Source organism: Daphnia magna, linkage group LG8, assembly GCF_020631705.1.
Source record: "Daphnia magna isolate NIES linkage group LG8, ASM2063170v1.1, whole genome shotgun sequence".
NCBI lineage: Eukaryota > Metazoa > Arthropoda > Branchiopoda > Diplostraca > Daphniidae > Daphnia > Daphnia magna.
In genome coordinates this window covers 9,772,589-9,797,315 of record NC_059189.1, presented here as the reverse complement: position 1 = coordinate 9,797,315, position 24,727 = coordinate 9,772,589, and the positions used below count along the sequence as shown (strand labels likewise).

At 39.0% G+C, this 24,727-nt stretch overlaps 1 protein-coding gene across 2 annotated transcripts in view; it reads left to right on the top strand.

Moving 5' to 3' along the window:
- The window catches only part of LOC116933436 (myosin light chain kinase, smooth muscle), a 41,106-nt gene that overhangs the window by 10,111 nt on the left and 6,268 nt on the right, over positions 1–24,727 (top strand). Inside the window, exons 12-20 of one of the 2 annotated variants that reach the window (XM_045178145.1) lie at positions 30–132; positions 246–272; positions 18,885–19,053; positions 22,126–22,198; positions 22,726–22,870; positions 22,954–23,116; positions 23,290–23,418; positions 23,517–23,791; positions 24,188–24,447. In XM_045178145.1, coding sequence (XP_045034080.1) covers positions 30–132; positions 246–272; positions 18,885–19,053; positions 22,126–22,198; positions 22,726–22,870; positions 22,954–23,116; positions 23,290–23,418; positions 23,517–23,791; positions 24,188–24,447 — 1,344 coding nt within the window. Of the gene's footprint in view, positions 1–29; positions 133–245; positions 273–18,884; positions 19,054–22,125; positions 22,199–22,725; positions 22,871–22,953; positions 23,117–23,289; positions 23,419–23,513; positions 23,792–24,187; positions 24,448–24,727 lie in introns of both variants that reach the window. The other variant, XM_045178146.1, reaches the window with a different exon arrangement.

The following is a 24,727-nucleotide window of genomic DNA, read 5'->3' as shown; positions in this document are numbered from 1 at the left end:
TTATTTTTTTCGAAAAAAATAAAAAATAGGGAGACGTCAGTGGCGCCGCGTTTCGTCCAAAAACCGACTGAATTTGTTGAAGGCGATGCGTTGGTCGTCGTCTGCGAGGTGCTGGGCGATCCTAAACCCGAGGTAAGAGGCAAACAAAAGACGAAACAATACGAATATCTTACACTTGTTGCCATTTGACCGTCTCAACTCTAAAACATTGTTTTTTATTATTATTTCCTTTCACGACAACGTAGGTCATCTGGCTGCGTGACTGGCTAAATGTAAGTCTCACCATCAACTATTTTCTCTTTTTTTGTTGTTGTTGTTGTCTATTATCGTCCCCCTCCCCCCCAGTTATTTTTTGCGTGAGAAAATGAGATGAGAGAGAAGAGGATTTTCAAAGATTGAACGCGCGAAATAGATGGCCGCATTGGCTCGCGATGTTGCAGCGTGACGCCCATTTCTCTCGTTCTTATTTGATTTTTGTTTTTCAAACATTTAAATCGAAAAAAATAAAAATAAAAATGGCCATTTCATTTGAAATGGGCAACGTCGACACGAGTTCGATCCGCCTCCGCTATCCGTTTAGCATTTCGGTATCGTTTCCATCGCTGGTCCGGCCATGTTCATCTAAATTTAGATGCGCACCTTTCACCATGAATACGTAATGATGAAGCGCAATAGTTCCAACCCTCCAATCCCCCCCTTTTCTATTTGCATGACGAAGCACTTGGAAACAAGCGCTGACATGGCGCAGCCCTTTGCTTTCATATCAGCGCGTCATTTGAAACGGATCACACACCAAATGTGTTGTGTTCTTTCATTCCATTTTTTCTGGCTCGATTTCGATTGGTTTCCCATTTTTTTGTTTTGCGCGTTGTGCCCAACCGAATGGCGTACCCTCTCTCTTTCTGAATGATTCTAAATGATGATTGACTCGTGTCGTTTCTTTCAGTTGGGCCTACCTCTTTTTTCTTCTTCTTTGTTTTGTTGTCTGCCTCTCATCTGCGCGTAAAGGGGAAAAGCTTCGTCCTTACGAGCGGATCAGTCGCCGCTCGTGAGCCGCTTATTTTGTTGTTCAAGTACGTGAATTATTGGCCGCCTCGGACGTCGCCAACCTCTTTGGCCATCATGTTCATATCAATTTATGGCTGAAATTTCCTTTTTCTTTTGAGAGGGTCCGCAATTTGAAGCCGCAAAATGTTTTATCTTTGATTTATATTTGTGTGCTTTCTTTCTTTGAATGAATTCTAGGCAATTTGAATTTTCTCTCTCTGATTTTTTGAAGACGGCGCAAATCGCCAGATGTTGCACAAGGCGAATGGGAAGGGGGGTGTCATTTGTGTGTTCCCCTCTCTCTTCTTCTTTCTTCCCTCGTGATGTTTATTACTCCCGACTGTTGCGTCGTGTGTTATGTTAATGAGATTCCACGAGGAAATTTGATATCGGCACTCGGTCGGTATCAACTTTTATGTATTACATCTCGCCAAACAAAACACAAAAGTTCCCCTGGTACCGTGGTGGGTCAAGCGACCCGCTGCGGCGATCGGGTTACCCGCACAAATTAAATCTTTTTTTTTTTTTACTAATCTAATAGAAAAAAAAAATAAAATAATTTGCTATTTGCTGAAATGGGGAAAAGAAAAGACGCCAGCCATTTTGTTTGTGTGTCGTCATGGCGCGTCCGATCAAATTTCATCTTCTTTTCCTACACTAATTTTTTTTTTTTGGGGGGATAGAAAAAAAGAGAAAACGACATCCTTTACCTTTGCTGTGCCAATAAAGAAACGAAAAATATGGGGGTCATTACACGGTGGACTAAAAGAGGCAAAGAAGGTGAAGTCAGTCATCTTGAAATGTATGCAGCAAAAGGAAACTGTGTCTCTTTTGAATTTGTTTACTTCGTGAGTGCCACTTCCATCGAGATACCCCCGTGTTACGTGTCCCGAAAGCTTATCACTTTGCGTGTGTGTTTTGTTTGTTTTTTCTTTAAAAACTTCATTGAATTATTTATTATTTTATTTATTCATTTTTTTGGGTGGGTGGATGGATGGGTGAGGGGGGATAATGCGTAAAAGATCTTTTTCGAAGATGAAAAATGGACTAAATTAACGCACAGGTTATGGCGACAAAAGATAACGTGAAAAGGACGATGTTTCTATTTTTTTGTGTCAATTCTAATTTTGGGTAAGGGGGGGGTGTAAGATGAAAAAAAAAAAAAAAAGGAATGGCGCTATCGTCGCGACCACAACGCCATTCTTTTTGTGTGTGTCAAGATATGATTTTTTTTTTACTTGAAAAAAAAAAATGGTTTGGGACAACAAAATAAAAGTTCGTGACCAAAAATGGACACGTTCCTCGTTGGCTATCTTGAAAAGCCGTGTCACATACCAGTACAGTCTAACGTCGTATAACATTTACTTTGATTTTGGTCTGAAAAAGACAAACAAAATAAATGGGGGATTCAATATCATGTTGCCGATTTTCGACGCAACAATAACAAACAAAGATGGCGAAATATTTCAATTGAATGTCGATTTTTTCTGAGCTTATCTTAAATGACGTTATACTCGGCCGTTGCTTTTTTCTCTTTTTTTTTCTTTCTTTCTTTAAAAAAATAAATAAATAAAAAATGTGAGAAAAGCGACGTAGATTTTTGGTGGTTGTCACGGAGCGCAACACTCGTACGCCACACGCAGACACTTTGACGTGCTACTCTCTTACCGAGATAGAGACGGCCTTATATGGCGGGACAATTCAAATGTCTCGTTTTCCCTTTTTTTTTTTTTTTTTTTTCTTATTTTTCCGCCCCTTTTACTACGCGATCTCTCCCCCTCCTCATTTTTTTATTTTTCAAACGCCCCCCCCCCCCCAAAAAAAAAAAGGGGTGACAAGTCCGCACGTGTGTCTTTTCTTATCTTTAAATAAAGTTCAAATATTGTCCGTTCTTCTTTTTCTTTTAAAGAAAAGAAATGTTGAAAATGAACGAATGACGTTCGCATATTAAATGATACGTCCGTCGATCACGACAAGGACATGGGGCCATCATCTTTTTTAGGCTCTTGTTCCTTATTATTATTGTCATTTCTATTTGTAGACTCTTGTCCTTTATATATATATATTTATATATTACCTTATATTTGCGCTTGCACATTGCGCGATGGGTGGCTTTGCATTCCCCCTCCATTTTTGATTTCTTTTCTTGAAACGACAAGTCGTCAAACATTTGCAGCTGTCCGTACTTGGGACTCTATGCGCATGTAGATTGAACTCTAATGGTAGTAGTAGTAGTAGTAATAATAATAGCCTACCATAAATCCAGCCCGTTCGAGTGCCGCAGACATGTTCATCAGCTGTTTCTTTGGGGAGGGGGGTTGGGTTGTGTTGCGCAAAAAAAAAAAAAACAAGAAATCGAATTTATAGGACCGCCAACTGCGAACGGCGGCGGCGTCGACTTTTGGACCTTGCCATCGGACATAATGTATTTATAGATATTTTTATTTATTTATTTATTTTTTATTATTATTATTTTGTGCCTCTAGCGATGATTTTTTTTTTTTTTTTTTTTGCTGGGCTTTTTACGTTGATTTTTTTGTGATAGTTGAATTATAGTAGGAAACATGTGCAGTTTGAATGATTGAATTGATGTTTGGTTTTTGATCAAAGTTGGTCAGAGACGGTGCGTAACGATGCCATTGTTTTCGTGAAGAATTGCCCACCAATCTCCGCCCATTTCAATCTTGACCCTAAAAGGCTTTCTGCTCTGTAGCGCACAACAGCAACAACAATAAAGATGATGTCATTTTCGGTTAACATTTTAAATATTCCTCGTTTCTAATCACCGCGAAAACGGATTCATCTTCATTTTTATTCAAATGTTATTTACGTCATTGATTGGAAAACAACCAAACGGGTCGATCGCCATGCATTACACTCTCCCCCCTTTTATTTTTTAAACATTTCATAACACACGAAACCAAAATCAAAATGATGGAATTTTTGTTTTTTTGTTTTTTTTCCTGTCTGATTCAATCAACGCCCGTGTCCAATCCAGTCAAATCATCCATCTTGTTTATAGGATTGTTCTTTCTACGTTTCTATTGGGCAGAGGGGGGGATGCATCAGACGAAAAAGAAAACGAGATGTGACTAGTCATTTTGTTCTTTCTTTTTGCAACTCTGTCGGGGTCTGGGCAGGGCAAGAGTTCAAAGTGTCTTCAGCACTTTGATTTTTATTATAATTTTTTTTTTTTTTTCGTTCTGACTACTGGAATAAATTTAAAAACAAACAGGAGGTGAAGCGAGAAAGAAGAAGAATGTTATAATAATAAAAAATAAAAAAATCAGAAAACCGGGAGCGCCCGGTTTGTGTCCGTCATCCGGTCCGTCCGACCCAAATCACGCACACGCGCTTATTTTTATATTATATATATATATATTTATTTTTTATTTTTTGTATTTATTTTTTTTTAATTCGTTGTCATTTCTAATCTTGCGCTATGAGGCAGCACAAAAAAAAAGGGGGAATAAATTTTCATTGAAAGAGAAGGACACACACACAAAAAAAAGATATTTTTTAAAATAAACAAATAAGACGATTTCCATTTGGAATTCAATATGTTAGTACGTTAACAAAAAAAAGAGTAGATATTTCTGTCTGCCGACTGGAGAAAACAAAAAAAAACATCCATCATCTTTTTATTTATTTATTTTTTTCTATACCGAAATATGACGCACCTGTAGGTCGTCATTGATGGTCGTTCTACTCATTATTCAAGATAATTTTTTTTCGCCTGGGCCGGACCCACTTTTGATTTCTTTCCAGGAATTTAATTTTCCATTTGTTATTTTGAGGTTTTATTTATTTATTTATTTATTTTTTATTTTTTATTTTTTATTTTAGTCCAGTTTTTTTTTCTAGCAATTATTAAGTTCTCATACCTACAAGTCAATTCTTTCTCGTTTTTATATAATTTGAAATGTCCATATGAAGAGACAAATCAATCAGTCGTGTTATCATTATTACCAATCTTTTTTCTCTTTCTCTTTTTTTTTCTCATTCCACGAATTTTTTGTTTTTGTTTTTCCCAATTTCATTTGGGGGGGGGGGGGTGTTGTTGCTGATCTCTCACCGAAATGAAAGGACATTCCCGAATAGGCGAATGCCAATCAAATTTCGTCTTATTTGCGCTCGACTAGATGATTTCTGCCGACGTTTCCTCTTGTACTTTTTCTTGTATTTTTTTTTGTTTTTGTTTGTTGTGATTGCGTTGGATCGGTGCCCGAGTTCGCACGTGTGGGAATCGATTTTTTTTCTTCTTTTCCTAAATAAGACGAGCGTGTCTATGTTTATTTATTCGTGCGGTACACATTTCCTTTTTATTCAAATGTTTTCATTTTTTGGAGGGAGCCAATTTAAAAATAAAAAATCTGATTTTGGAGATGGCGGTTTGACGTTCGAATCGGGTCTTGGCACAATTTTTTTTTTTTGCCAATTTTTCTGGTTCACCAAACATTACAGTGAAAGCTTCAAAGCGATAATGCAAGTTGAAAATAAAACGAGCTTTTTTACTTCCTCCACTCCCCTGTTGGTATGAATGAATGGAAAACGCTCATTTCTTTCTTTTTTTTTTCTATTCCATTAGATTTCGAGTCCAATGGGCTTGATATCATTTTATCGTCTGTTTTTTTCTTCTTCTTACTACTCGTTTTTTTGTTGAAATTGTAGAACAGGTCGATTGAGATACGCCAGGTCCGCCATATTAAAAATCGTGAAATGAAAGAGAAAAAAGAAATTCAATTTTTTTTTCCCGTGAAGAAAAGAATAAGAGGACATGAATGGCAACAGCGCATTTGTGCCGCTGTGATGAACGCACAAAAAACTCTGCACAGTTTAAGGTGTGCGCCTCTTCTTCCCGTTTTTTTTTTTTTTTTTATGGTAATTGATCGCCAGCCTCTGGACCGTTGCGTTCAGTTTAGCAGAACTGTCTGCCTCATTTTCCCCTTCTTGGCGGTGAAGGCCACCCCGTTTCATTTTTGGGGAGGCTCTTCATAAAGGCAAATGTGAATGGGAAGGACATTTGATATGTCCCTCTTCGAAACTGGACCTTGTACAAACGTGGCGCGATTCGAAAACGTCAATGTCTCAAGACACGGTCACAGAGTCTGTTTTTTAAATTCCATTTTTTATTATTATGACTTTTTTTTTAATCTTTTCCTCTTTCGCCCGTTTTGGATTATGCAATAAGGAAAGAAAGGAATGATGACAGCAACAAGTCCTTCTACATTTTGGCTCATTTTATGTGTGTGTGTGGCGGTCAATAGCAACAGGCATTTTGACGAAATCTATCTGATTGCAATTGCCCCCCCCCCCCTTCATATAATAATAATTTAAACAAAGCAAAAAAAAAGATTACGTTATTTGCTGCCGTTGGATGAAAGCCGCGGGGTCATCGGTGCGATCCTCTGGCGTTGAGAAGCCGATGCAAACGAGAGCGTGTGGCTAGCGCCGGCACGCGGTGTTACGTAAAAGCTAAGCAAATGCGCGGCCAGTTCATGTCAATGATAAATCAACATCTCGAAAATGGCGGCATCACGCCGAGATGCGTGTCGACACTTGGCTCCACTGCTGATTTATATAAGACCCGTGGCCGACCCCGCCGACCCCAACTTTTCCCGAAAGATCGTGTGATTGGTTCGACAAAAAGAGCATTTTCCCTGTCGGGCTTTTCAACCCGCATTCCTTAACTTTATTTTTGAATTTTTATTACATTAATATTTATTTATTTTTATTTTTATTTTTTTTTAAATTCAAATTAGACCTCCCCCCAATCATTTCTATCGGTAACTGTCAATCTGGCCAAGATTTCTTAGTTATTTCGTGTGTTTGCGTATTTCCCATGAATTAAAAAACAAAAAACAAAAAAAGGAAGAGAGGGAAATGAATTTTGAGAAAGGACGAAATTGTTGAAGAGAAAAGATTGTTTGAGAGCAGCGCGGGTTTCGTATTTTCTTGGCGCTGCGGCAACCGAGGAATTTGCGTATTCAAGAGAGAGAGAGAGAGAGAAAAAGAAAGACGTTGCCATAGAGAGAAAGAGAGACTTGAGTGCGGCGACGGGAGTGAAACTTGTTTCAGTCGACGTTGCACCGTCAACCGGCCAACAACACTCGCCTTACCTCCCGTTTCATTTCGAATTTAAACTAAAATTTTTTTTTTTTTAGATTTATTTTTTTTTAAATTCAAATCAGTGTCGTTATTCTTTTGTTTTTAATTTTTTTTTTTTTTTTTAAAATTCCTGGTGTCGTGTTGTTTTGTTTATTTCCCGTGTGAAATTTGACTATTACTCGTGAAAACATCTTGTTCGTCTCCTCGCGCTAATTAAGGGGAGAAAACACACACGCCAGGTAAGAAAACACACGATTATGCAAATTAAATTTCAACAATTTGAATTTCCCGTGTTCCGCCACGTCTTTTCTTTTCTTTTTTTTTTCTCTTTTAAAGAGGGGAGTGAAAGTAATCGTGAAAAAAATATAAAAAAGGATGGACAGCGGGATTTTTTTAAAAATGTTGTTTCACAGTGTCAGGTACACGTTAAGATTCGTCCTTGTGTTTTTCAGGCAGCGCATTTTTTATTTATGACATCAAGAATTTTGTTCTTTAAAAAAAAAGTGGGGGGAAGGGACCTCGCGTACGAGTGTAAACTTTTGTAAATGCAATTATTTAGGCAACTGGTTCAAACGTTTTTTTCGTCTCTTTTGTGCCCTTTCCAAAAAAAGGGGAAACAAAAATGTCGCCATTCAAAAGTTGTCCATCTAAAATATCGGCCAATCGGATATAAATCGATAGGAAATATCGTTTGAGAAAGCCCATCAAAAGAATTTTTTTTTTTCATTTAAAAGCCATTTGACTTAAGAAAGAAAAAAAAGAAGAGAAAGGTTATTTTTTTTTATTTTTATGTTTAAAAGATATTGGCCATCAAAACAGAGCGACCGGTTTCGTCTACCTATATAATATTATCAACCTGCAAAGGCGGGAGGAGAAGTACCCAAAAAAAAGGAAAGGGAAAAGAAAAGGAAAAAAAAAATCCATCCTAAAATGGCGTCCTGTATAATATCGCAAAGGAACGTTTTTTTCGTTTTCTTTCTTAGCCTTTGCTATCTCAACTTTTCATTCCCAACTTGAGAGAGGAGAGAAAACTGCCTGTTTTTTTTTGTTGTAAAAAAAAAAAAAAATCTCTTTAAATTGAAACGAATTTTCGGCGCGTTTGTTGTTGTTTGTTTGTTAACGTTTCGTGAAAGAGACGAAGGATCACGGACGGAATAACAAAATCGCAGTCGGGCCATATTTTTGTTTTGTTTTGCCCACCTTGATGATGTCCATTTTGGAGTAGAGTTTGTTCAACAACGTGAGACAAGGAAACGAACAGCGAATTTTATTTTTTAAAATAGTCGATGATTGGCGTTTCTTGTTTTTAATATTCGCGGAAAAAGGCGAACAAATTCATTTGTTTTTTGGGGGCGAAAAAGACAAAGAGAGAAATCAAATATGTTTCGTGTGCGCGCCGTTCGGTGGCAAACAGCCGCCAAATTTCGAGGAAATCAGAAGGACGTTTAGATAATAAGAACATCGTCAAACTTTCTAACGCGCTTCTTAACGAGTACCTTTCAAAAATATGAAATTTAAAGAGTAAAAAGATCACGACTATTTTGGAACGCCTGTTTTTTTTTCATTAACTTTTTAGAACAAACATGAATTTTTGGTTTGTTTTTTTATGTTGGGAAAATAGCGCGTAATCCTGCTGACATAATTCAGAATTTTGTTAAAAATCGCCTTCTTTTTTATCATTCCGTTAAAAAAAAAAACAACTTGATTGACGTCATACTAGACCCTTTTGACATCCCTCCTAAAAAAAATTTTTTTTGAATAAATTTCTGGAGAAAACGGAGGTTGTCACTTGAAAAATCTTTGAATTCTCTGAATTTTCGAGTGCCAGTTCGTACAGATGTAACCAATTTCAGCGAAATATATATCGACGAGATATCAGACCGTCTATATAGAATTTCGTCTATTCACGCTACCCCGGAGGCTATCCTTTTCAGAAACGCAATCCCTTAGCCATTTTTTTTTTTTTTTTTTAACTCTTTTTTTCTTTCTTCTTTTCATCTTCTTTCATTTTCTAATCACTTGGTCTGTTCTTGGGAAAAAAAAAAAAATGGACAGATAAAGGGACGTGTGAAAGGAAGAAGGTGGGGAAAGATGGCCGTCCCGCAGCGTCTATTTATTTAATTGTTCAATTAGGCCATTCATCATCAGCAGGCAGCCCAGCGTATCTATACAAACTGCACTGCACATTTCAAAGTCTTTCTCCCTTCCTTTTCTTTTTTTTTTTGGGGGAATAGTGTGTGTGTACTTTTCGAGTAATTCAGCTCTTATTTGACTAGGATTATACACTTAAAAGCAAATTTTCATAGTTTTGCCTACCTGTCCATCAATCCGTCGGCAAAATGAATTTCTGTTTTACTCGTTTCAAAAAAAAAAAAGGGAAAAATGCAGGCTATAAAAAAAATGGCAAGTCTATCAACTCTGTTTTGTTTTTCTAATCATTTTTTCTTTAAAGAGAAAAAGAACAAATCCGGGATTTCTGGGTACAAAGTAAAAACACAACAAGTTTCAAACATGAGAGGGTATACCAGAGATACGCTGTTGATTCCATAAACGGAAAGTTACACACAAAACGTCCAACATGAGAAAGAAAAAAAGAAACAGCTGTCCATCATTCCCCCCTTTCGACTTGACCAGCTCTTTTTTTTTTTTCAAATTATGTAAGACAGGCGCCGATTTCTATTTTATACATGTAATATGTACCACCACACCATTCTCTTTATCTCTCTCTCTCTCTGGTCGACTACACCTCCTTATTTATATATATACATATTATTATTTTTTTTTATCTATTCAAATATAAATATGTGTGTGTATATAAAAAAGGAAATGCTGTGTGCTGGGCGTGTTATTGGTTTTTATGCATTTTTGCATAAATGTGTGTGTGTGTAATGTGGAATAAAAAATATGTAGGTTACGTATATTATAGACACACAAAGTTTGAAGCAAAAGGTGCGAATCCCCGTCTTATAAACATTGACGTTATCACCGATGGACTGCAAGAAAAAGACAAGCAAACCCCATTCTAGGCGTATGATGTGCGTGTTTAGATTTATTTGGCGTCCTTGCAAGGACGTCCAACGGTGCCATTTCGTCAACCTCCATTTTTTTTTTGTGTTTTCTTTCTTCTTTTCCAAAGTCTGAAAAAATGAAAATCAACCGGTTTCGGTTTTTAAAAAATGAGAATTTGAATGGCCCCCGCCTCATTTCTTGAATTCGAAAACAGCAGAGGCCAAACATTTGCGAGTGACGGTGATAAAATTTCAAGAGTCCCGCAGAAGGAAACATGACGTCTGTCCGACCTTTTGATCCGAATGCAAAATTCTAATCTTTCATCGTTTTTTTTTTTTTTTTTTGATTATATTTTGTTGTTGTTGTTGTTGAGTCTGTTGTTCAGCTGGTCAGGCGGAACGAAAGAGCGTAAGAGCGTCAAGATAACAGACGCGCTCACGCAGAGACGCGGGGTCAACGGGGGTTGCATATTTTGTGAGAGAAATAGGCAACGCTGGCTCTTGTTATGACGCGTGTCACAAAACAACAAATCATCATCACTGACGGTACGACGTCATCATTTTTCTTTGAATCACGTGCCAATGTTCTCGATTTCTTTCTTTTTTCTTGGCTATTGAGTGGGAAAAACCCCCGGAAACAATGCGATTTTATTCAAATTTTTATTTTTATTTATTTATTTCTTGTCATTGCGATTCCTTTCTCTCTCCTTTTTTCCAAGAGAAGAAACTGCGTTCATTTCTAGAGAAAGGAAGAAGCAAAATTCACCTTAATATTCTGTGAAATTCCAACGCGACTTCAATTGATTCTCAATTTCAATAGAATGTTCGAGTCTATTCAAACAGGCACTGGATTATTTCGTGCTGGAACGATTGAAATGTTTGGCCATTTTTCGGGCTGACGTGGCGAAACGTCTTTGACATCTTTTCAAATAAAGAAATCAAAGAAATCAAAGGGGGGAACAAACAAACAAAAAAGGCTCTTGTTACGTACCCCAACCGCTAGGGTCGTCCCTTGTCTGCGATAGGCTCTGATGACTTCATTCTCGTTTGTTGGGGACTTGTCCTCCATTTTCATCCATTTAGGGGGGACGGTCTATAAGAATCTCTTTTGATTCTTGTATTCGCGTCTCTTAACAGACAGAATCGCCACATCTTGTTCCGCCCATTTCTTTTTTTCGTTTGTTTGTTTGTTCCTTCCCCCCCAAAAAACAGACCCATTTATTTATTTTAAAAAAGGAAGATTATCTGTGACGTAATCTTGTCATTTCATATTCATTTCACATTCATTTGAACGACTGGGTTCAACATTTTGCTCCGGTTTTATACCCCGCCCGACATCGTTGCAATTTGTTTTATTTTTTAAAAAATATAAATGGATAAAAGTTCATCGAATTCTGTTGTAAACAAATGCAGCCATTTTGAATTGTAATTTTTGAAAGTATAGAGAGATGAGAAAAACTCAAAATGAAATCATCTAAATGCATTGGGGAATGTGCGAGCTCGGTCTCAGTGCGCGCTGTTATATCGAAACGGAATAAGATTATCGCGCACAAACGCAATCAGCCGCCCATCATTTGAAAAAATTGGGAGTTGGCGCGTTAACTCCACGCTTTTCTCCTCTTGTTTTTTTTTGCATCGTGCCAAAAGGCGATCCGATAGAGAGAAAAATGCAATAAATAGATAAGGTGTCTATGCAAATGACCCCATGGAATTTCATTTCTCAAAACGGACAGACGATTGGTTTAACATGTCCGTCAATCAGTCCGGTAAAAATCATATTTTTTTTCTCTTTTTTTTTTTTTTTTTTATGAAAAAAACGTTAGTCATTTGTCTCATCTGACGAATACGTTGGCAACACTGCATTGGTCTGAAATTTCTTTTTTTAAATAAATTGTATCCAATTTTTCTATGCGATTTTGACGAGCGTTTGCAGGGCGGATGACGCGCAAACAAATGGCCACATTTTTATTTTTTTTACTGTTTAACGATTTAAATATGTAAAAAATAAAAAAACGAAAAGAAAGTAAATAATAATAATAAAAATCGAACGTGAGGCAAAGGATGAAAAAAAAAAAAAATCTCTGCCGCCCGTCTTGTCCGGCTAAACAGATATCCATCTAGTCAGGCGCCCTCCGTTTTCTTTCTTTCTGGCCTTCCTCTAACTCACGCGGGAAAACGAACAATCGTTGCTTCATTTCCATAGCCGCGTCCAACAGTTACAACAAAAAAAAAAAAACGAAACAAGGATGTGGCCCTAGATCCCCAAATGTTTTTATTTTTAAATTTGATTCGCTAAAGATGATTCACGATTTTCTTGAACTCGAACGCGGAACAAATTGATGACGATTGGTCCGTTTTTAATCGCCCCGAGCGAAATTTGCGTTTGTTTAACACATTAAGGGGTGGGGAAAAAAAAGAAGGAAACAACGACACACAAATTAAAATTTTGCAAAGGCATTTCTGACCGAGATTTTGTTATTAAAAAAACAAAAATCAGATTCGTGTGTTTGCGTATATACGCGCGTTTGTTGTGGACATACCTTAAAAGGTGACGTGGCGCCAGCATCTCGTCAAACCGGATTTTCTTATTTATTTGTTTATTTTTTTGATTTATTTTTCTTCCAGTTTTTATTTATTTTTTTTTCATATCAAAATGTTTGGCTTGTGCAAGGCTAGAATTGCAAATGGCGAAATCTCAAAAAATAGTGGCGCGCATATTTTGTATTTTAAAAAAATGAATTCGGATTTGTGCGTGTGTTTTTATGCTGATTGCAATGGTCCATTAAAGGTCGGTCGAAGACATGACTCACTTTATTTATCATCTGAAATGTCCTTGTGTAAGTTAAGCGAATAGCTGAATATTCAAATGCGCGCATTTGAATATGCGTCTCTTATACAATTGACACGATTCCCTCTCTCGGCGAGAAATTTGCCCCCGACAACGGACGATAATTGGTTGCAACAACAAGCCCACAGAAAAAAACAAAACAAAAGGCCGACGACAAGAATAACATTTCGATTTTTCAAAGGTCGCACACGCTGAGAAACTGGTTTTTAAATACTAACCCCCCCCCACCTTTTTGAAAACAAAACACGTCGTACATTTTTAATTTCTAATTTTAAAACGCTTTGCATACACACACACAGAGGAATTATGTATTCGCTCACCATGGCCAAGTGTGTTTTGTTTTGTTTTCCAATCGATTGCCATCAGACGATGACCTTTCGTTAATTGGTCCATCGTTGCCGGACATAAAAATCACAGCACACAAGGAGCCAATGTTTTTTTGTTTTTTCCGAAATTTCTTATTTAAAAAACAAAAAAACACATTGGATTTGATGTGATTCTCTCAAATGTTATACTCACGCAGCGCTGAGAGGCAAGTGTGGTGGGAGGGCAAATGATACGGGACTCGTTGGAGCCCGTCATCATCATCGATTATCGTCTCTGACAACTTGGCTACGTGTAAAATTGCGTGACGTTTTAATGTTTTTCTTTTTTCTTTCTGCTTTTTTTTTTTAGAAGAGTATATGTTTTAATGATAGTTCTCCGAACTGTTTGCGCATACACGTCCGGGTTTAAATATTTCAAAAAGCAAATGATTAAAAAAAGGAGTGAGGGCAATGTGTTGATTGAACAGATGAAAGAAAAGCTGGTGCCAAATTGGCGCACACATGCAAATGAGATCGATGCATATCTCTTGATGATCATTCTTTCATCACGTTGATTCGAGATTGGCCGAGACCCGCCTTTCTCTGCCGTTCTCGACTCTTTGATTTATTGTCAAGTGAATTTCCCTGAACTTTGCAGCAGACGGACTTGAAAAGACTGGACACGCTGTGTGTCACGGTCCCTTTCTGTTCTTTTTTTTCTCTTTCCTTTGCCATCCGAGCTGAGAAAGAAGGTCGAATTGATTTATTTGTTTGATTTTTTTTCGTGTCATTTTCTTAGAGCCCTTAACAAAATGGATAGAAAAAAAATGGGGTTGCCAGATGTTGCTGGACCCTTTTTTTTGGATTTTTACGTGTTTGGACGCGTGTAGAAAAGGAACAGCATAAAAGAGAGAGAGAGAGTGTAGGACGACGACTGATTCCATATTGGTCGACAGTTGGCTGCTAGTCCCCCCCCCCTCTTTTTTTGTTAATATTTTTTTTCTTTTTGATGGTCATTTCCATAGACTCCTGCGAGAGACGGACCATTTAAGGCTTAAGCCTCAGAGTGTGGGTATACGGGACCGGGCAATCAATGCGTCTTCCAAACACACAAATGTGTTTCTCTTGACTTGTTTTTTTTTTTTTGGGGGGGATTCATTGACAGACTGTTGATGTCTGGAACGCCATGCAGAAAAAAAGATTGCAGGACACGGTGGCATAAATCAAGTGAAACTCGCCGCCCATTTTTTTTTTTTTTGTTGCTCATCTCATTTCTCTTTTCAAACGAAAAGAATCTCTTTTTTTTTTTCCGTTTGCGGTCGGCAGTCCCGAATAGCCGAAAAGGTCACGACCTGGAACACACATCATGTTTTTTTTTTTTACTTTCGCTGCATTGCCACCACATTTAATATTTTGGTTTTTTTGCGAAATCGAAAGTTTGAACAAGAAAACTTTCACGTCGGCAACAAACGAACGGCCAATTGTCAAAACGGGCGTCTTTTATGTGTCCCCCCATTTCGGATGCGATTCTTTCGCGACTTCCTGTGCTCCGTGCCCAAATGATCTTTCCTCCTCCTCCTTTTCCGCTTGTGTGTGTACATCACACAAGACACACGTCAACATGTAATCATCATCTTACACCGGAGGCGGTTCTTCTTTTCTTAGTCCTCCCCCACTTCGTTTCCACTGAAGAAAGAAGAAGAAAATCTTTTCAATTTATTTATTTATTTTTTAAAAAATCGGCTTATTTTGTTGACTTGAAATCTTATCCGCTGGTGCAGAAATAAATAAGAAATATAGAAATGAAAATAAAAAAGGAGACAAATGTGAGACAACTTGAAAAAAAGGACATTGAGAACCAAAAAACCAAAGCAGCCCAGGTATTTTGTGTGTGTGTGTGTGTGTGTCTCATTTCTCTTTTCTTTACCAGACGCCATTTGCAGAAAGAAAAAGTTAGGGGATTCCATATAAGCTCGTCGAGTTGCCTCACACAAGGTCGTCCAACATCAAGCCAAAAAATTCTTTTTTAATTTAATTTTATTCATTTTTTTTTCTTTCTTTCTATCCCAGTTGTTTGGTAGTTAAAAAACAAACTTGTTATTTAGGTCACACCGTTATGCACAGACACTATAGCCACATATATATTTTTAACGTCTTTTGTTTCGTTTTTTTCGACATTTTAGGGATTTCAAAAGAAAAGAAAACAAAAAAAAGAGGGTCGTGTTTTTAGAGAGACAGTTTGAAAAAACAAAAAAAAAACGATGAGTTTGTGATGTCATAATTGTGTGCAAGATGCTGCGTTGCCGCTACGTTCAGTTGTCATCCATCATTTGTGGTGCGTCGTGCGCGGCCATCGCAGCACGCGCTTTATGGCATTTTTTGGTGGCCTTTCTCTTTTCGGACAGTGAAAAGAGCTACTAAACAATCGACTGAAGGATGCGTTCTTCTTTTATTTTTTTCTTTTGATACGTCGTCGGACGTTGATCATGTCGACTCCCCGTGAGGTCGCGTTGCGGCTGCCCTCCCCTGTCATTGGCAACAAGGTGTTGCGTAATTGGACAAAGAGAGCGGCTCTCTTCTTGGTTTTCACCTTATCCAATTCATCACGACCGAATTTCAATGTCTGAATCGAAACAAATGAATTGGGCATGATTTGAAGATCACCTTCCCTTTGTTTCTATGGCTGAGACTGTAAGGAAATGGCGTCTAATCATCACATCATTTGTTTATTTTGGTTTGTCTTGTCCATCGTGAAAAATGGGCGAAATAAATGGCCGTGAAAAAAATGGAGAGAGAGAGATGATGTTTTTCGATATCATGATAGGCATCCTATTAGAAGCTGATGGCCGTTATAAAGAAAGGCAACGCCCCGCTTACGATCGTCACCTTGCCCCCTCCTATTTCAATGGCGATCGCGTGTTTTCGTGATCGAATCGATTGGATCATCACACGAGAAATGAACGGCTTTTCTTTCTTTGCTTTCTCCTCCCTTTACGAATAATAATTTGCAAATTTGTTTGGTCTTTCATGTCCTTTTAAACAAATAGAAATGTGAAAGGGCCACCGTTTTTTTGAAGTCGGCATATGATCCTGTTGTGAAGTCGGCCATACGTGCAATGACGGGCACACGCTGCTTTAGTTGTTTAGCCGGTGGTGCGTATGATGGGTTGGACATTCAACTTGCACGAGCTCGTCGTCCTATTTGCATATCTGCCGCGCGTTCATCTCTTATTCTTTTCAGTATATAGACTTGAAAACAAGATGGCTGCTTTGTTTGGCTTGCCATTCGTATGTAATATATTTGCGTTCGTTTCATTCGGACGACGGGACATTGGTGGCGAAAGTCGTCTCGTTGCGTGCGCGCTCTATGCTAATTCATCACGCTGACGTTCAGCCATTCATCAAAACATCTGCCGTCTATTATTTCTGCCTTTATTCTTTTCGGTTTGATACGCACGCATTTATGCACGCGCATTTAGAAATAGAGATTTACTAACGTTAACCATTTTCACCCGAAGAACGAAGTGTAAAAGGCGAGTGGCACCAATTGAAATCAGATCGTGGTCGCCATCTTCTTTTCGCGGGGTTGCTGTTTGATCTAGAAACAGGCCAGCGGGACAGGCAACGCCCCCCAATCAACACTGTCGGCTTTCCCCCCTTTAAAAAACACAAAAATTCATCTCTACATTCTGCGTTTCGTCACCTACTGTCGTGACATTTGAACGACAGCCGTTTTCTCTCACCTCATTCCGGCCGTGCAACGTTGCGTCATTTCTCGAAAGAAGAAGAACTTCTTCTTTTCACGATTTTCTTCGACGGCGGCCATCAAGGGCTGAAATCATTTGAATATGCCCCAACAATCGGCTCGAGTCGTCGTCGTCTTCTTTCAAAGTATAAGTCGCAACGCCAAATGAAGAAAGAAAAGAAACGGTCAGCGTTTTTTTCGTGCGCCACGACGCGCTCACGCCGCTATTCTCTTCATCTCTTCTTTGGTGGGTGCCTTTACGAACCGACATAAAAAGAAAAAAGAAAAAAATGTTGCCAATCACGATGCCATTCTTTTTCGCCTGCGGACAGACGACCCATGGCGAAAGGAGATAACTGGCAACAGCGCGGCCACGTTTTTTTCGTGTAGAGGTGCCGTGTGCGAGGCGTGCGTCGTAACGGTGCCTTCCAAACATCGAACAACAGCCCATTTCAGATGGGCTCACGACACGAGCCGCCCAGGGACTCTATACTTCTCAATTGTCTTGTTTTTATTTTCAAAAAGAAGAAAAAAATGTGAAATAAAATAAATTTGATTCCCAATTGCAAATCAATGCCAATGGCGATGATGATGATGATGATGGCTAGCGATTCATTTGTTTTTTTTTTTCTTTGATCTGACATTATTCCGACCTTTTTTTTTTTTCTTTTTATTACGTAAACGGATCGTATACGAGAAATGTGTGTTTTAGCCCATTCGTCTCGTCCTACTTTTTTCTGTGTGTGTGTGCCATCACGTTGCAAACGACCATTCCCGCGGCTAAATTTCCCGCCCGACCACGAAATGTGTTTTTTTTTTTTTTATTTCGTACCTTTTGCTCGCGCAACGGCGGCATCGAAAGAGATCCATTACGCCTTTGAGGTTAAATATTTTTTTCCTTTAAATAATAAAAAAAAATCTAATAAAATAAAAAGGAGTAAATGGTAAGCTCTTGATTTGTTCCGTGCAATCGTTTTCTGTTGGTTTGGCCAACATTCTTTCGAAAATCGTTTCCTTTTCAAGCGAAAATGATTTTTCTTAATATTCCCCCCCTTCTTTTTTTTTATTATTATTCAACTTTTTTTTTATCAACGATCCGACCATTTTTAGTGCACGCGTCGACATTCAATTTTTTCTTTGACTTCAAAAAACGAAAATTCCAATCAGAAAAATATTCATCGATTTCTTTTTCTTTGATTTTTCTTTTTTTGCCGTTTTCTTTTTCTCGGCAAAATGCAAATGGGCCCACCGACGTCGTCGTTCCAGGCTCAAATAGATTCAGTATCGTGTGCAAGACGACGACTCTACTCGTTTGTTTTTAAAAGCTTGTTTTTAATGAAAAACGACGAGAGGAAAAGGATTACACAAAGAAATGATGCAAATCAGACAATCGTCATCTTCTGTTTTTTAAATATTTCGTCTCGGCTGCGAGAGAGAAGAAAGAAAGAAAACAATAGCCGTGATGCCAAGATGGGAAATGAGAAACTCGAAATAGTCGGGAGAACAATAGAAAGACGTAACGTGAAACGTTTTCTCCGTTCACGATTCAGCTCGAGGCGTTGCGCAATTAGACATGAAAATAGCAGCTCTTCTTCATTTTCATTGCGCCTCTTGTTTTTAAAGAAAAAAGAAAAAAAAATCTTTTCAAAATGTTCGCATTTTCTCTTCCCGCATTTGTAATTTGCTCGACCCGCGTATCTTCTCTCCTCTCTCGTACAATCAATCCCTAATTTTACACCTCGTCATTTGCACGCAACGTATTCATTATTACAGCAGCATCTGTTGATTTATGGCGTTTCTTCTTGTTTTTTGCTATTGCGCAGCCGCCAGGTTGCCAGCACGCTGACCGTTTCGTGAGCGAGGCGGACGCACCTGTTTACAAGCTGACCGTCCCCTGCGTCCAGTTGGACTTTTCGGCAACCTATTCGGTCGTTGCGCGCAACCTTCACGGAGAAGCCAAAGCCGCCATTTCGCTGCAAGTCTACGTCCACGGTAAAAACATTTCCACTAAAATTCGAAATTAATTCATTTTTTTTTTTTTTATTTATTTCGAACGGCCATATTGAAAAATTGGCAAAGAGCCTGCGGATATTGGCGAGAAGAACCGCTAGAAAAATGGCGTGATTTTTGATTGTTGTTCCATCAATCGATGCGGAGGGAATAAATCAAAACAATTTTATTTCGGAGGGGGAGGGGGGAAGATGGCGGAGATAAGAACACCGACTGCGTCTTGTTTAGTTTTTTTTCACGGTTCATCGGTAACGGGTGAAGTAGGGAAACAAATATCCCGTAGGCAAATTCAATCGGTTATGACTTATCGAAATGAAGACCCCGCCGAGTTTCGTACACAAATTTTTATCCGCAACAGGCGAGGAGCGCCACGTGACCGTGTGTCAACTATTTCATATTTGTTTTTCCCGTTTTTTTTCTATTATTTTTTTTTTAATTCATTTTTTGTTTAGTTTTTTTTTTCAATTTGCGGCGCAAACAGAAATCGAAAATGTCTTGTTAAAATTCAGTTTTTGAAAGCAAAAAAGCAAAAAAATTGGGCTGTTTAATTCAATTGGACGATTCATTTTTCGGACTGGTTAAGGAGGGGCGAAATAAATAAATAAAAGTCTAGTTAAATTGTTGAAATAGCTGAAAGGCGATAGACACGGAAGAATGGCCATCTGTTGCGCTTCGTCTTTTCGGTCATTCGTTGGCCATTGACGAAGACCACAGGGGGACGTCAGCGTGACGAGAGATTCTCATTAACAACAGCCCTTCCCCCCCTCTTCAAATGAAGATTCAATTGGGACCCCCTTTTTCTTTTTCTTCTTTCAAATAGACGAGATGGAATAAATGAACCAGTTAGAAAGCCCCAACACGAAAGATGTGGAGCTCTTTTCTCTATGCTCATCGCCTCCAGCATATCTCATCTTCTTCATTTTCGTGTGTGTCTGTGTGTGTGACTTTGTGCGTGCGTGAAACATCGCGTGGGGTCCTCGAGGGGGGACCCCAAAACAACAAGTTCAAAGAAAAAAACATTTGATGAACCAACTTTATTTATTTATTTTTTTACTTCGTTCTATAAAGATATAACAGTTTTCAACGTTCAGTCCCGGTGTGTGGTTTGTCGTTGAAACATAAAATAAAAAAAAAAGCTGTGCGTGAGAATCGGTCACGATGTGTCTTGTTTCGACGCGCCTCTGGCCATGGTTGAACACACCACGGACCGACGGGGTTATAACCAATTCAACGATGCACCCCGGTTTGTACCGAGAGAGAGAGAGAGAGCAATACATCAGATTGTGATCGACTGATTTGTGGGGGGGACCTTTTTTAAACGAGAGGCAACACGCCAAAACGGCAACGAGAATAAGAGGCGATTGCATCTCATTGTGAGTTTGTTTTGTATGTGTGTGTGTGTGGAAGAGAGAGAGAGAGAGAGAGCTGACTCCTGGAGGTGAAGGTGAAAATAAGATAACACACACGCCACTAGGTGGAATAATGTCGCATACACAAAGATGGAAGGACGATGGGGATTCCAATTGTTCTTGTATACGGTGACTCATGGTGAATTTGTCGGACCTTCGATGGCTAACGTCAGTTTGAAGAAAGGAAAAAATATATATTTAAATATAGAAGTGGAATGCTGAGGCACCAAAAGAGAGAAATAGTTGCAATCCAAATTCAAGTGGAGATTCGTATCCAGCGCTGAAATTCAAAAAAGTCCTTGACACGAGTTGAGAGGCTCTTCTTGATTTCTCTCCGGCTTCTTTTCCTTTTTTTTTTTAACGTTAGTCTTCTGTTTCTTTTTCATTTAACCTGAGGAGGAAACGATTTTTAATGAGTGCCCTGCGAAAAAAAAAGAATCAGTTCACTGATGCTGGAGCAAATTATTTAAATAAAAATAAAAATTAATGATTATTATTATTATTTTCTATTTTTTTTTTTGGTGGCTGCATTCTTTACTGATTACAAGTTTTTTCCCGCTTCATTAGCCTCCATTTGGTGTATGCAAATAACATCTGAAGGGAGGATGTGAAGGGGGTAAATACCCGCATTGTGATTGTATACCTGACAAATGACGACCTACTTGATAATTAACCGTTATTGCAACGGAAATATTTCTACTATTTATCTATTCAATTTATTTATTTTTATTTTTATTTTTCGTGCTGTTGGTGAACAAACCAAAAATTAAGGAGAAGAACGAAGGAAAAAAAAGGAAATGTTGATCAAGGATATTTTTTTAATAGTAGGTGGGAACATAATATATAATGACAATGCAAATGGCATTTGCTCGTTCATTATCGTCGTCGTCCCCTTTAAATCACTTCTCGATACCCCGCCGTGTTTTCTAATGATTATTCATTTCTTTTGTGTCTGTGTGTGTGTATGTCGTCATGCTAATTGACGGTGTGTGTCTGTTGTGTGAGCCTAACTAATAATATAGACCAACAACAAATAAAAAATGAGGGATAATGGAGCCAACGAATGAGGCTCGGCAACAATGGACTTGTTGTTCAGTCCCTTCGTATCTCATAGACACGAATTTCATCAACAAAAAGCTTTTAAAAAATTAAAAAACTCCATAAATATCTTTTTTCTTTTTTTTTTCTTTTTTGGCTCGTACCACAGTCTGCCATTCATCACTGTCTCTCTATTATTTTATTTTTTTATTTTTAGCTGCCTTTATTTTTATATTTGAATATTCGAGAGAAAAACAAAAAAAAACATTTGGCCGTAACGGTGGAATGCGTGCGTATTTTTTTAATTCCTGTGGGCCGATCGATGCGCGTCGTGTGACCATCCGATCCGTCACTGGCGCCACCCCGAACCAGGCAAATTAAAAAACAAAAAACAAGAGAAACGTTTTGTCTTGCACGCTCGGATGAATCGTATGGGATGGGCCCGAAACGCACGAGGAATATCGTGTATCGCTAAAAATGTGTTCATAACAAATAAGGAGGAAGGAATTCATAAGAAAAACAAAACACTATAGCCATTTAATAAATCAATAGCTCAAATGTTTTTATTTGATTTTGATTCGATTTGTTTCAATTGAAATAAAAATAGGAGGACAAGGACGTCAAGGTTCTTCTGAAAGTGTTGGATCTTCTGCATCGGTGGGACGCTCGACGACATTCAGGTAGGAGACGCAACGTTTTCTTATCCAACGTTCGTTGCATTCGCCAACCTTGGAACGTTTCTCTCTTTCTTGTATTGGTTTTTGTCGAGATTGTTTCTCTATTCTGATTTTCTGGGAATCGTGGGGAAGGGGGAAAAGAGACACCGACCAATTGGATGCTCAGAAATGTAGGCAACGTATAGAACATTGTGTGTCTTGAGATTTTTCTATAATAGGCTCTATACTCCAGAAAAGGGAAAGTTTTTGTTTTTTATACAACCATGTCTTTCATTCTCTTGGCATTCGTCGAACGAAAGAGAAAAAATAAAATAAAAAATAAATGAAGAAGAATAGAGAAACTTAACGATGCGTGAGTCGCTCTCATTTGCATAGCGCCAGACATGGGCGATTTTAATATTTCGCCAGTTTCTATATACCGATCTGATTGGCTTGTCGCTCTGAATCATCATCGCCTTGCAGTGACGTCATGCCGAGATGAAAGACTCGAATTGTTTTGTTTCAATTTGAATTTCTGTGCATCTCTATAGTCGCGTCCTTGCGGCGCCAACCGTCGTCCAGCCATTGAGACACTTGCGCTGTTGCGACGGCGATACCGTCACGTTCGAATGTCGCTTCAACGGCCAGCCTGAAACAGCCGGTTCGATTCAAATCCACTGGCTCCGAGGCGGCAAAGTAATGCAAATTTCAATGCCATCGTTTCAATTGTTTAATACTTGTGTGATGATCGCTGATTATTTAAAAAAAAATCGATGCAGCTCCTGCGATTGTGCAAAGATTTCTCGGCCGAGTTGAAGGCTGAGGAAGGCGTGGTAAGGCTGTCCATCCGGCGCGTCTACCCGGAAGACGAAGGCGAGTACACGTGCGTGGCCTACAACGAACTGGGCAGCGATTCGACATCGGCCTGCCTCATCGTCGATGGTACATTTCCTTTTGCTTTTTTAGCCGTTCGGCAATGAAATAATGAACAACAACAAAAAAACAAAACAAAAATGGCTTCCATTTGCAACCACGTGATGAATGTAGTGGACGCACGTGGCCATCGATTTGAATCGATTCAATTGTTTTTCATTTTGTGTGTGTGTGTGAAACAGTGGCTGATGATAAAGAGAACGACCTGATGGTTCAGTTGGATTCGAGACCGGCCGGCACTGTGTCGGCACGCGCCACGCCCAGAACGACCCCTTCGCGCACGATCCGTTCCGTCTCGCCAATCAATTCCAGTAATTAAAACATTTTCAAAAAAACAAATCAAATTGAATTTCTTTTTTCGAAGTGAAACAAAACAATCGATTGCTTTCATTGCGATTCAAAATAGAAGCAGCGACTCAACAACAACAACAACAACAACAGCAGCAGAAGAGCCGAGTGCGCAAAGTGCCGCCCAAATTCTATTCGGTACCGCACAACAAAATCGCCGAGACGGGCGAAACGGTTCGATTCCAGTGCAACGTCGGTGGCAATCCGTCGCCTCGGGTCACGTGGGATCGCGACAACATCGCCATCAAACCCGAAACGATCGCTCCGGCCGGACGCGTCAGCATCGAAGAGCGAGATGACGTCCGCGTCCTCGAGATCCGCAACGTGACTAGCGAGGTGCTTTTGTTTGTTTTTTTCATGTCGTCTACTTGAAATTGAACGTTGCCAATTCTCGGCAAATGCGTCCACTCTGACATGATTTCATTTTTGGGGTTTCCCTTCGAATCGAAAACTCCAACTTTGTCTTCATTAAGCCTTTTAACCTTGTCCTATTTGTTTTGACGATGACGTCACACTTCGTTACGAAGCTTCGGTTTCACATTGGTAGCCGTTTCTTGTTCATTTCTATGGCTTGAATATCCGGACTCGATTGATCAATGTTGCGGTTGCACGTGAATGAGACACCATTTCCGTTCTGGATTTCTCATTCACCTACAACTAATGTGCGCCCTCTTTTTCTTCTTTTTTTCTATTCTGTTTCGTGTTGTTTGCTGAATTTCGTTTTGAATTCAGGATGCCGGATTGTACAGGATCACGGTGGAGAACGAACTAGGCCGGATCCAGGCCAACGCCCGACTGGACATCCTTAGCCGATCGAGCGGCAGTCGTTCCAGCGGATTCATCCGCTCCGGATCAGCCGCGTCGGCCGGTAGAGGCGCTTACTATTCGCCGCTGAGCGGATCGAGCGCGTCCCGATTGGCTGGCAGGGCTCTCGGCATGTCGAGCGCCAGTTACCTGCGCGGATCATCCACTCCGCGCTCTGGCGGCGGACGGTAAATCTTTAACCACAAACTAAGAGAAAATTTCGTTTTAATGTTTTTTTTATGATTTGTCCTTTCCATCTTTGCCAATTATTTGAAGAAAAAAAAAGATTATCGATAAATATTAGACATCCAATGGGTCGAATGAGGGGGGGGGGCTATTTTTGAATTTTTATTTGATTTTTAAATGTTTGTGGTCGCATTTCTCGGTTGCAATTAAAAAAGAAAACGGGGCGTTGAAAATTGTCAATTTTATTTTGGGAACTAGCTGCAAAATGATGAACTATAAACA